This window comes from Saprolegnia parasitica (genome assembly GCF_000151545.1).
Source record: "Saprolegnia parasitica CBS 223.65 unplaced genomic scaffold supercont2.1, whole genome shotgun sequence".
Lineage (NCBI taxonomy): Eukaryota > Oomycota > Saprolegniomycetes > Saprolegniales > Saprolegniaceae > Saprolegnia > Saprolegnia parasitica.
The window spans coordinates 1080359-1092633 of NW_012156395.1; the positions used below are offsets into that span (position 1 = coordinate 1080359).

The window sequence follows — 12275 nt, forward strand, 5'->3', positions numbered from 1 at the left end:
GTATTGCTACGGCGTGCGCAGTGCCTCTGCGATGCGTTCAACGTCGCATGGCATGCTTCAACAAAGCGCTCGATAGCGCACGGGTGACGCCGTGTCCGCTTCCACCTGGATGCATGACCGCCTTTCCGTCGCCGCGTCGTCGTCCTCCTACCGCCCCCATCAATGGCAAAGTAATTGTCAAGAACACGCAAGTTTGACCAAGTAAACGCTATTAAACAGCAAAACTACCAGAATAAATACCCTACGCGATTGTCTTAAAGGATCGCTACGAACGGGTCAAAGGCAGAGATGAGGTCGAGGTCTTCGGGGGAAAATTCAAAAGGCTCGTCGCCCTTTTTTGCGTCAAACGGAATCGGCTGCAAGACCGCCTCGACGTCGCACGGGCTCGGCAGCGTGTTGCTGTGCCACGAGTACATTTGCATGGCCGCAAACTCGAGCGCGACCTTGGTCTCAAAGTCCTCGGCCGGCGGAAGGCTCTGCGGCCGGCCGTACGACATCGGGACAAAGTCGGCGTCCCCCGGGCACGAAAAGTTGAAGGCTGACGACGACGCGGGCAGTGGCGCCGAGTGGCTGCGCGAGAGCGCCGGAGCTGACGTCGTCGCGGCCGGCGGCTCGGACGCCGAACGGGAGCGGACAAGGATCGGGATCGCAATCACATTGTCGGCGCCGTTGCGCGGCGTCGTGGCCTTGGGGCGGTGCGTCTTGCGCTTGATGAGGAGCATCCGGTTCGGGTCGTCCCGAACAAAGTTGGGCTGGCAATACACGGAGCTGTAGTCGTTTTCCTTGGCCTTGTGCAATTTGCGGAAGCCAAAGTAGTTGAGCTGGCGCTGGAAGCTCGCAAACTTGTTGTGGCGAAAGTACGTGGGCAGAATGTGGCTCTCCATCGCGTCGTAGTCGTAGACGACAAACGCCTTGCCGTCATGGCACCACGAGATCGTGCTCGGGTGCTCCTTGGTGAGGATCTCGTAGAGCGTCGCGAGGAAGGGCGCGACGGCCGAGCTTAGCATCGCATCCGTGCGCGGTGAGTAGCCCGTGCCGAGGTGGTAGTGCTGCGTCGACGGGTGGTGGTACGTGTTCATTGTAAGTGTAGCTCTTTGAGGTACGAGGCAAATTGCAATCTGAACAAAGCTGCGCCAAGCGTGTGTCGAATCATTTGGTCCGAGAGTCGTACTACGACCACCTGTGAGAACTTCGACTTCGAGCGGGAGATAGCCAGATCCACATGTGGTAACTGTTCGCTTCGGCATGGACTGTCTGTCATTGATGGCATCTCACGGCCGTGACGCGCCGCGGCGATATTCGCACCCAGCATACACGTATTAGTAAAGACAAGATGGTCGAATTGGTGCGAACTGGTCGCCTCAACAAACGCAGTGGTCGCTCCTGTATGGACTGGTGTATTTCCGTTTCAAGCCGTCACTTTAAACCGGCTCACGACGGTGGTAAAGGAGGTGGTGGCGCCGAAGGTCTGTCTCCCAACCTCGCCGCCGACTATCAGCGACGTGGTTGTTGCCATGGCGACCGCATTGGTGTGCACGTTATAGATGTGTAGGTATAGAATATCATATACATTTCATTTCGATATGGCCTTTGGCCCCAAATGCACGTCCCTTTTCTGGCCACAGTCGGCGTCTGACGGTGTCGAGAACAAAAGACAAGGTGCTCGGCGAATATCAACGTCCCGCACGGGCGAATCAGCGCGCTCTCGAACCTACTCGGTCGCGATAACAACGTCGACGTCGCGGTATGCACCAAGTACGAGGCGGTGACGCCATGTCATTTTCGCCGGATTGCACGTTCTGCCTTGCAGCTCGAATCCCGCGCATGATGCAAGTAGAAGAAGCCGAAGCCACGTGCTGGATGACGAAGGCGATGGCCCATTTTGGCGCAGATCGGTAGTAGTACCTTCGGCACTGACGTACGACGATGGACCGAGCATTTTGGTGGCGGGATCTTCGCGTTCGCGCCATTCTTTACACACACACACACACATAAACACCACGGTGAAGAATCCCGTGAAAAATGCAAACCCTCCTTATGTCACTCTGATATGGTGGCTAGGGCCAGGGTTACGAGATTGGCGGTCGGCGACGGCGCAAGGAACGAGGAAGCCATCGCCCGCATGCCAGTGCATAACCGGGCGCTGCGTTCTCCACGTGCAAGACGACGTAGTACACGGCTCGCGTGTACCCAAGCGCAAGGACGCCGTCTACTCCGGTACCACCGCGCCAACAGTGGGATGCCGCGGCGCGTCCGTGCAGTGTCTCTGTGCGATCCAGCGCCAGATGTGCTGCATCAACAAACAGTGCTTTTACCAGCACCGCACATTTCTTTTGCTGGCGAGACGGATGGATAGCATGGATGGATGATAGTTGAGAGAGGAGGTCCTTCGTTCCCCCCACGTGTGAGGGCGCGTGTCCATCCAATGCGAAGACGCTAGGATATGTCGTGACAACGAGGACAAGCAGATAACTGTAGATGCGCCGCCTCTGGCCATTACGCAGCATCGACGCGTCACCGGTCACGTGGGTGGTAATCGTGTCAACTCGACACGACGTGCCCCACCGTTTGCTCCGCGGTCCACACCGTCTTGTCGCTTCCTCGGCGAGGGATAGTTGGAGCTCAACGATTCCGTCTTTGCCGTCCCCATTAGGCTTACTAGTACAAGTGTTTGGTAATGACCCGCTCTTCCGTCAACGGCAAGTGGCTATCGATACGACAAGAAGAAGGACCGTCTCCATGGCGAGTGTCCCGTCCGTCCTTACGTCGTTGCACCAGGACACTATTTCAACCCGCAAAAGCAACGCAGACTCGTCATCATCGATCCGTTTGTTGCGTTGCCATTATGCATCGCTGCAAACGTACTGACTGCATGGGTCGCCTTCGAATCCGCCACTCGATGGTCGAGGGCCTCTCGCTTGCGTCTCGCAATGCGAGCCATTGCATTCTCAATCTTGCGATCGACGCCGTCCGTTATTGTACCAACCGTGGGAGGTGGACGGCACAGAGGTGAGCGTGGTGGTGCGATTCTCAATGCATCGTTTTCTCTCAGACCACGACTCGAACGCTCGCGTCATTCGATGTCAAGCAGAGGGTGGTTATCACTTGGACAATACTCTAGTAGATCGAGTCGAGCAATATCCAAGTTGGCCTCGCGCAGCTGGGAGCAAGGAAAGCAGGCGTAGGGACTGGTTCTGGGCGGGACGACGAAGGCAGCTAAACATACTTGAGTCCATGCCATAAAATCCCAGCGCATCCTTTTTGATACAAAACCGGGGCTGTCGTCGAGCGAGCGGCGTGCATGCGCAACCGTTCCGAGATGACTCGCGTCACTGGCCTTGAGAGGAGCACTGTGGCTGCTGTGCATACCGGCACTGACCCGTAGTCCGTCCGACAGGCACGTATCAGTTTCCAAGACGAAGATCGTAGCTGCAGAAGTGATGTCGTGCGGGCCCAAATCAGATCGATTTACCTCCACATGGGCGAGTGTCAGTAATCGCAAGCACCTCGTGGCACGGTCATCGTCGAGTGCTGCGAGAAGACGAAGACAAGCGCTGGTTGGCACGCGTTTACATTGAATAGTTGTAGTTGAAGAAGAATCCTAGCTGTTGTATAGATACAGGACCGCTGCAGCGATTAGGAGCAGAGCGGTGCGTCGCAGAGCATCTGTAGCTCCTCGGACGAGAAATCAACGCTGTCGTTGCCGCTCGTGCACTGAAACGGGATCGGCTGGATGTCGCTACTCGCGTCACTCATCGTCGTTGGCGGCTCGAGACGGACATCTGCCCACGACGCCATCTTCATGCTCGCCATCTCCATGGCCATGCGCGTGTCGACGCCCATCGACATGTGCATTGGCGTCGACTGCTGCTGCTGCGGATGGGGGTGGTATGTCTGGTGGTGCGGTGTGTATTGGGGCGGGTACAGATCGAGCGTCGGTCGCAGGTCGTAGCTGTTGTGGTCGTGGACGCTCAGGAATGGACTGCTTTCGAGCGCGAGCGGGTCAAAGTCCAAGTGCGGGCGGTTGTCGTAGCCGGTGGTGTCGAACGGCGTCGGGTTGCTCGAGCTTCGGGAGAGCGACGGCGCGTAGTTCATGTGGTACAGCATCGGGTCGGACATGCTCTTGCTGCGCGTGAACGCCGGCATCTCGGGATTGTAAAAGCTAAAGTCGCTGGACGAAGGCGTCGACGCACTCGAGGGCCGGCGCCCGGAGGATGGGGTCGACGAGGCGGTCGGTGTCTTGAGTCGCTGTGTCTTGCGCTTGATTTGGAGCATGCGCGACGGGTCGCTCTTGATAAAGAACGGCTGCGAGTACGTGCTGCTCGTGTCGTTCTCCTTGGCCTTGTGGAGTTTGCGGAAGCCAAAGTAGTTGAGCTGGCGCTGGAAGCTCGCAAACTTGTTGTGGCGAAAGTACGTGGGCAGGATGTCGCGCTCCATCGCGTCGTAGTCGTGCACGATGAACGACTTGCCGTCGTCGCACCAGCCCACGATGCTCGCGTCCTCCTTGGAGAGGATCTCGTAGAGCGACGCCAAGAAGGGTGCGACCACCGTCGTGAAGGACGCCGACGTCGGCTTGGTCTCGGACGCCATTGCTGCACAAGAGAAATTGGACTATGCCAGCCAAGCTAATTGTAGGAGACATCGTACAGCTGGATCAAGGGATTGATCCCGCGGGACGCCTTTGCCGAGATGTAACTCGGCGCGTCCTCCGGGTGTAACGCAGCTGGACAGTCCGGTGCGCCGAGACGTCACCGCGGCGCGACGAGGAGCGGGCTTCAGATCCAGCGCGTCGATGCGTCGTGTACTACAAGTATCAGCCATAGTACCTTGCATCCGCCCACTTGGCCCTTTGCACGTAGACATCGCCAAGTTGCCGTTGCCCATTACGTTGCCGTGGGCAGAACACCATGTCTGACCCAGGCTCGCCGTGTATACCAGGTAGTCTTATACACGCGTCCACGGATAATAGTATGCATGCAGGCAGTAGGAGATCGACTGAACACAAGCCGCGACGGTCCATACAGCGCATACGACAATGACATGTCTGTCAAGCCTTTCGCAGCCTAGGTCAGGTCGCAACATTGCGGCAAGCAAACTTCCGACGACTGTGCTTGGACACGCGCTCGCCGGTATGGACGGACCGCATCCAGAAATTGCAAAGCGATGAGAGGTGATGATAGGATACAGACACGGCGCTGGCTCGTCGTGTCATGTCAGGATATGAGGTCGCGACGCCCCTACCAACCACGTGCCCTTGCAGCTACTACCACCGTGGACCTTGGAGACATGGAAGAAGGAGAGATGATGGCGATGCGGATGATCGAGAGTAGCTCGGCGCGCGTTACAGCGGCAATTTGCTACTCGTGCTCCGCGCCAGGCCCTCCACGCAGAGGTGTGTGAATGTATGTACAGTGTACGGTAGCGATGACGGCGCGTCGGCACGGAAAGGCCACAAAGTCCTGCGCTACAAATAGCGAGATCGCGTGTACAAGTAGCCGCGCCAGATGGGTCCGCGGAAACTTCAATTGCCCGCCTCGCACTTGACGTAATGCAGCCCGACGTCATTGGCGGCTTGGATCGCATCTCTCGGTGAGGTCCATGTCGTGTGACAAGAGGTAAGAAGAAGAGGAAGAAGACGTCGCTTGGCAGCGTGATAAGGTTAGTAATAAATGACTCGCGAACAACAAAGATGACTAGTATGGCACAGCAGACACGGAGCGCGGACGACTCACAGATAGCACTCGAGCGGGTCGTCGCAGAGCAGCTGGAGGTCCTCGGTGGTAAAGAGCTTGGCGTCGTCGGTCGTCGTCGCATCGCCAAACGGGATCGGGTCCTCGGACGGCGTCGTCTGCGGGAAAAAGTCCGGATGCCACACTTGCATGGTCGCAAACTCGAGGGCCATCGACGTCTCGACCTGCATGTCGGGGTTGGCGACCGGCGTCGCGAGCGCCGCGCTCGGCATCTGGTAGAGGAGCGCCGGGTCCGAGAGCGCGTGCGGCCGGCCGTAGTTGCCGGCCTCGACTTGCAAAAACGGGTTGACGGTCATAAAGGGCGACTCGTACATGTTGGTGTAGCCGTGCGTCGGCGTCGAGTTGCTGTTTTGCGGCAGGTAGATCATCGGGTCCGAGACGCTCTTGGCGCGCGTGTAGGCCGGCATGCTGTGATGCTCGAGGTCCATGCCATGGCCGTACTGGCCCGGGTAGAAGGCAAAGTCGTCGATCGCCATCGGCGACCGCTGCGCGCCGTTGCGCGGCGTTGACCCGTTGCGCGGCGTCGAGCCCTTGAGGCGGTGCGTCTTGCGCTTGATGAGGAGCATGCGCGACGGGTCGTTCTTGACAAAGCACGGCTGGCAGTAGACAGAGCTCGTGTCGTTCTCGCGCGCCTTGTGGAGCTTGCGGAAGCCAAAGTAGTTGAGCTGGCGCTGGAAGCTCGCATACTTGTTGTGGCGAAAGTACGTGGGCAGAATGTCGCGCTCCATGGCGTCGTTGTCGTGCACGATGAACGACTTGCCGTCGTCGCACCACGAGATGATCTTGGCGTCTTCCTTGGCGAGGATCTCGTAGAGCGACGCAAGGAAGGGCGCGACCGCCGAGTTGATGGCCTTGGGTGAAGACGACATCGAGGTCGTCTTTTGCGGCGAGTAGGTTGTCGGCGACGTCGTTGGCAGCATCGTCCACGGGGGATGCCACTAATGCGGAAAGTTGGGAAATGAGCTGGAGGAGGGTGGTGGTGGGATTGATATAATTGCCAACCGAAACTTCTGGCCTCATCGTCGGTCTTTACAAGCCCCAATGTATGAAGGGTACAGTGTAGCAAGCGCGGCAAGGAAGCGACAGCTCCGAGTATCCGACCGTTGCTTACTCACGCCCAGCTGTCGCAGCCCACGCGCCTGTCGAAACGGCGTTAAAGAGACGGCGCGGAAGCCCATTGGTGGATCGCGTCGGGTTTATACTGGGCGACGCGTTAAACGCGCGGATCCTAAGCATCTCAGCGCACCATTCCCGGCCTCGTCCGCGCCACGCTGTAATGTAAAGATACTAGTAAACCGCGATGATTGATGCCCGGACGTGGCGCCACGTCTTTGGCGCCCCTACGCGAGGGGCGCACACTGATCAATAAGACGACCGGCTCGCAATGCAAGTGCGTCTTTCGAGACAGGAGCGCCGCCGCCTCTTCCTGCCCACACGCCGCGACAACTTGAAGGCGGTGTGGGGTCGTCACGGATGTGACGCATGCTCCATCTGGTTTCCGTCCAAAAGCGTGGCTGGCACATGCAGACGACGCGACGACTTCGGGTTTGTATGCCGCGGTGGCTTCCGCGACGCCGGCTGGCCGACGAGGTGGCCGCCGTGCGCTGGACACGCTGATTGTGGCATCATATCGCCCTCGTGGCGGTGACAGAGTCTCGGAATAGCAGCCAACTCAGTGCGCGGCGAGTTGAAGCCGTATTGGCGACAGCAACTCTGGCAGGCGTCCAACCCTGGCTGCGACCTACGAGCGGCGAAATTTGTGGCTGAAATTTGGCGCGCGCCTGACGACGTCCGTGTTGCACGTGCGGCAAGAATGGCGATCTGGGAGGCTTTTCTGAAGTTTGGATGGTGTCAGGGTGCCAAACTGACCATGCCACACGAACGATCGGCACCGAAATGGCACGGCGACCGATAAGTCAAGAGATCGCCTTGGCGGAAAGCTGCATAGAAAAGCGTCACTGCGATGCCCGCCTCATCACTGTCGTCGAGTTCATTTGCACTTGGGTCGGGAGCGGAAACGCGCCAATTTCCTCCCACAACCACCGCATACTGCGCTGGAGGAGGATGCAATGCGTGCTCCTCGAGGCGTAGTGACGCTACGTAACGGGTCGTTTGCTCCACGACTACCACACTCCTACCTGCTCGTCAGCACCAAGAGCGGGCTTGGCATCATCCATCCAACGCGCGCGCTGTGGAGTAATACTAGAGTCTACACGGTGCCGAGCAAGCATCATCGAGACGGACCCGTTGCTTGCACAACGGCAACCGGCCCCAGGATGCAGCGCACCACCGAGATGATGCAATCGCTGCTGGTATGCACTACACTGCTGCTGGATGTTGCGGATCGAGTTCACATTGGCCATGCACGTACGAAAGCAGTTGGTTTAACGGACCGATCGGTGGAACAAAACCACGACAAGCCCAAAACAATAATCTCGCCCGCCGCCAAGTCGTTTCAAGGAAGCACGCGGTCGTCGTTGCCAGGAATGTCTGTGGCAGCGCGGAACGCGGCGGCGCGAGACCGCTCCTCGCGACTCCGCCAAGGCGCCTTGCCACCGAACGCCGCCATGTCCGATCGATGGAGGCGCACACAATCTCGCGAAAATTTCACTCTTATGGAGCCCAAAAGTCTTGTCCTCGCCGGCGTTGAGTCGCGTCAGACGGGAATTCAGCGGCCGCGCGTCAAGCCCATTTCCAAGCTCCTTCCTCGTGCTTGGCCATCGATCTCATCTTGTCGACGTGAGTTTGTTTTCGGCGTTTTTGTCGTCGGTACTGTATTACCGGGTATTCGTAGTTAATCGCAGTCGATCTCGTCTAGTCGATCGCGTAGTCGTGGCGATGATCTTGGTAGTCGTTTAGTGGTTGCCAGATATCCGGATACTCGCCCCGCGCGATCTTCGTCCGGATACGCATCCAAAACGGTTGCGGGTGCGGCTGTGAACGGACGTGGCGCGGTTTTATTCCTGCAAGTATACCAATATCAAGTGAGAGATTCGACTTTGCATTAAATTGCACTGGCTACGGCCGCGATCTTTGCCGGCCATTGCCAGATCTTGCGCGTGGCCTCATGAAGCTGAAGCGGTTCCTCCTGCGCTACTACCCGCCGGGGATCATCCTCGAGTACGAGCTGCGCGATGCGACGCGCGAGATGAAGGAGATCGACCTCCTGCATCTGACGGCCGAGTACGTGGCGATCCGATCGATATGCGCCAGCTCAGCATGGGCTGCGTAGGTCCGACATTGAGGTGCTCGTGAACCAGATCGTCTTTGAGGAGCCGCTCATCTCCGAGTCGCGCAAGCCGCAGCTCCGACGGCTCATCTACAGTACGTGGCCGTCGCCTCGCTTCGCCTCATGCAAGTGGCATAGAGCTCATTGAGAAGCTCGAAGTGAACGACAACAGCGACTTTTACCTCTTCAAGATCCTCCGTGCCCATATCTTGCCGCTGACCAACTGCGCGTTCAACAAGTCGGGCGACAAGTACGCCAGCGCGTATGCCCACAGAAGTTTCATGCTGTCCGGTAGATTCATCACGGGCAGCTATGACCGCACGTGCAAAGTCTGGGACACCCAGAGTGGCGACGAGCTCCTGACGCTTGAGGGTCACAAAAACGTCGTGTACGCCATCGCGTTCAACAACCCCTATGGGTACGTCGTGCGCCCGATGCGGCGTGACCGCTCATGGGCGCGTAGCGACAAGATCATCACAGGGTCCTTCGACAAAACGTGCAAGGTGATGATGACTCGGCATGTAGCAACTCCATGTATGCTCATGGAAGACGTCTCGTAGCTCTGGAATGCCGATACGGGACAGCTCTACCACACGTACCGTGGGCACTCGACCGAGATTGTGTGCTTGTCCTTCAACCCGCAAGGCACGGTCATTGCGACCGGGTCGATGGACAACACAGCCAAGCTCTGGGACGTCGAGAGCGGCCAGGAGTTGCACACGCTGTTGGTACGGTGCTGCGATAGCGCGCACAGAAGGCTCTCATGCAGCTTTGTAGGGACATACGGCTGAAATCGTGAGTCTCAACTTTGACGCCCAAGGCGAAAAGATCATTACCGGGTCGTTCGACCACACAGTCAAGGTCTGGGACGTGCGCAGTGGACGGTACACGCGTTGGTTGCAGTGCAAATCTCATGGCTGGGATGCCTAGCTGTATCCACACGCTGGCGGGACACCACGGCGAGATCTCGAGTACGCAGTTTAGCTACACGGGCGAGCTCTGCATCAGCGGGTCCATCGACCGGACCTGCAAAATCTGGGACGTTGCCAGCGGTCAAAACGTGCAGGTATCACAGACATGTCGGTGACCATGCGCTTTACATCTAGCGATAGACGCTGCGCGGCCATAACGACGAAATCCTGGACGTGTCCTTCAACTCGACGGGCTCCAAGCTCGTGACAGCGTCGGCCGACGGCACATCGCGCATCTACAACACGATGACGGGCGCGTGCCAAGCCATCTTGATCGGCCACGAAGCAGAGATCTCAAAAGTCACGTTCAACCCGCAGGGCTCCAAGGTGTTGACGGCGAGCTCGGACAAGGTCGCGCGGCTCTGGGAAGTCGAGACCGGCGACTGTCTCCAAATGCTCGAAGGCCACACCGATGAGATCTTTAGTTGCGCCTTCAACTACGAAGGCGACACGATCATCACGGGCTCCAAGGACAACACGTGCCGCATCTGGAAGTGCTAAGACGCCGCAGGAGGACGTTGATAATCACAACGTGAATATGGCGACCCGCCTTGCCCCTCGGTGGCAGAAGCAGTTTCGCAGAGGCATCATGGCATGGGATGACGTGTACTAGCTGTATATAAGGCAAACGAAGGCTAAGATCTTGGTGGCTTAGAAGCCGCCAGCCGGGGCCTCGGGCTGCACCCACGGCAGAAGCACCATGAGGAGGTCGACGTCCGGGTCGTTCTTGAGGCCGAGGTAGATGACGAGCGGGAGGAAGCCGTAGTGGACGACGGGCTTGACCATCTTCATGACCTGGTTCGTGCGCACCTTGACCTGCTTGTACATGCTGCTTCTCGTCGTCTTCGCGAAGAATGAATGAATGGTGCCCCTCTGTGGGCGTAATACTATTAATTTTGGCAGGTTGCCGGAACCCCACACATCCGGATACGCGTCCGAGTCTAAAATCACGCCATCGTGTCGGAAGATCGCAATGCGACGGTACGCGCAGTATCCAGCCGGAGAGCTACGCGAGTTGGTCGATGTACAGTGTACACCATCAACGTACACAGGAGGTGAACGCTGTAGGAAGCGGTCGTAGGCAGGTCCAGCCTTCATGGCTCTACGCCTCATACTACGTGTGGTTTCGATGTGGACGTTTAACCGTGCTGCAGACGATGACACCATGATGCCACAACCCGCGTACTCAACTCTACGCAGTGCATCGCATGCCAACGAGCTATCGAACGCACTTGATCTGACAGATCTGGCAGAGCTATCTGGCCCAGTTTGGGATGCTTGGCGCATGGCGCATATATCGCCTGTATTCAGACTGGAACTGTATCATGGCGTAAAGGAGCACACCGCGAGCCCGAAGCCCATCAACTCCAACAGCAACGTCATGACGCATAGCAGTAATTGCCTGTGCTTAGGTTGAGGTGGCTGTCGCGGGTGTGACCGTCACTAGCCACACTTGACTAAGAGCTACCTACATCCATCGGAGGCCTCCACCATCGCAGCCTTACTGAAGCGTTCCTTATGAATCACTCCGTCGCATGGTCGCAAAATGTACATTTCAAATGTGTTGAACGTCATGCATAAATTATCGATGGAAAGCCGCTCTACGGAACGGGTCCAATGACCGCGCGGCAGACGGGGCAGTTGGCGTTCTGGCGTATCCATCCGAGAACGCACTCGTCGTGGTACACGTGGCCGCACGGTAGCTGGACGGTTGCAAGCGCGGCGGGAGCATTGACGTGTTGCCATGGCTCGAGACAGATGCTGCAGCCGCCGCCAAGGCCCGTCGGCGGCTCAATGTCGGTGAGGTTCATCACCGCGATCGCGAGCCGATTGCGGGCGCTCGTGACGTCGTCCGGAATCATGAGAAACTCGCGCAAAACCACGTAAAAGTGCAGCACTTGGTTGGCCAAGGCCGACGCGCTCACGTCGGCGACCTCGAGACTCGTCAGCAGCGTGTACGCCGAGAGCACGTCAAAGACAAACCGCTCGACGAGGTCGCGGTCGTCGTCGGTGCTGGTCGCAAACGTCGTCGCATGGAGCTTGGTCGCGATGTCCAACACGTGCTCCAGAAGACGTTCAATGTGGCCGTCCGCACTCCACGGCTCGACCGGGTCGGCGTGCATAGCCTCGACGAGGCGCGTGAGCTGGCCGCGGAAGGCCTCGAGCTTGGCCTTGCTCACGCCGGCGACCCACATCGCATGAGGTGCAATCGCTGTTTGGATCGTGACGCGGTAGACGAGCTTGGCGCCGACGTAAAGCGTGTGGCACTGCATCGCGTAGCCGTCCATGCGCAGGCTCTGCAGTCGGCGTTGCATGCTCTGAGAT

General features: G+C 58.2%; 5 protein-coding genes across 5 annotated transcripts; 1 reads left to right on the forward strand and 4 right to left on the reverse strand.

Annotated features, from left to right (window-relative positions):
• Positions 1-211: 211 nt before the first annotated feature.
• SPRG_00434 (hypothetical protein) lies at positions 212-1105 on the reverse strand (the record flags this gene model as incomplete). Its single annotated transcript, XM_012338533.1, has 2 exons — positions 274-1105; positions 212-224 (listed from the first exon to the last, which is right to left on the reverse strand). Exons 1-2 carry the CDS (start codon positions 1077-1079, stop codon positions 212-214), a joined length of 819 nt encoding a protein of 272 aa, XP_012193923.1. The 5' UTR covers positions 1080-1105.
• A 2449-nt stretch (positions 1106-3554) lies between these two features.
• SPRG_00435 (hypothetical protein) lies at positions 3555-4613 on the reverse strand. Its single transcript, XM_012338534.1, has one exon. It carries the CDS (start codon positions 4588-4590, stop codon positions 3637-3639), a length of 954 nt encoding a protein of 317 aa, XP_012193924.1. The 5' UTR covers positions 4591-4613; the 3' UTR covers positions 3555-3636.
• A 1017-nt stretch (positions 4614-5630) lies between these two features.
• On the reverse strand, positions 5631-6670 carry SPRG_00436 (hypothetical protein; the record flags this gene model as incomplete). The annotated part of the gene is made up of 1 exon (XM_012338535.1): positions 5631-6670. The coding sequence occupies one exon, from the start codon at positions 6668-6670 to the stop codon at positions 5729-5731; it is 942 nt and encodes a 313-aa protein (XP_012193925.1). The 3' UTR covers positions 5631-5728.
• A 2064-nt stretch (positions 6671-8734) lies between these two features.
• SPRG_00437 (WD repeat-containing protein 69) lies at positions 8735-10520 on the forward strand. The gene is made up of 9 exons (XM_012338536.1): positions 8735-8933; positions 8983-9074; positions 9118-9229; positions 9275-9397; positions 9443-9482; positions 9540-9707; positions 9757-9863; positions 9910-10045; positions 10092-10520. The coding sequence occupies exons 1-9, from the start codon at positions 8818-8820 to the stop codon at positions 10449-10451; spliced, it is 1254 nt and encodes a 417-aa protein (XP_012193926.1). The 5' UTR covers positions 8735-8817; the 3' UTR covers positions 10452-10520.
• Positions 10521-10601: 81 nt separating this feature from the next.
• SPRG_00438 (hypothetical protein) lies at positions 10602-12265 on the reverse strand (the record flags this gene model as incomplete). Its single annotated transcript, XM_012338537.1, has 2 exons — positions 10602-10785; positions 11556-12265. 2 exons carry the CDS (start codon positions 12263-12265, stop codon positions 10602-10604), a joined length of 894 nt encoding a protein of 297 aa, XP_012193927.1.
• Between the last annotated feature and the right edge of the window lie 10 nt (positions 12266-12275).

What these genes read in the sequence shown, in the direction of transcription:
- SPRG_00437 (XM_012338536.1), top strand. Translation starts at nt 8,818, where the DNA reads ATGAAGCTGAAGCGGTTCCTCCTGCGCTACTACCCGCCGGGGATCATC. An exon ending in TTCAACAAGTCGGGCGACAA is followed by an intron (nt 9,230 to 9,274) that starts GTACGCCAGCGC and finishes GCTGTCCGGTAG; the next exon opens with ATTCATCACGGGCAGCTATG. An exon ending in GCGTTCAACAACCCCTATGG is followed by an intron (nt 9,398 to 9,442) that starts GTACGTCGTGCG and finishes ATGGGCGCGTAG; the next exon opens with CGACAAGATCATCACAGGGT.
- SPRG_00435 (XM_012338534.1), bottom strand. Translation starts at nt 4,590, where the DNA reads ATGGCGTCCGAGACCAAGCCGACGTCGGCGTCCTTCACGACGGTGGTC.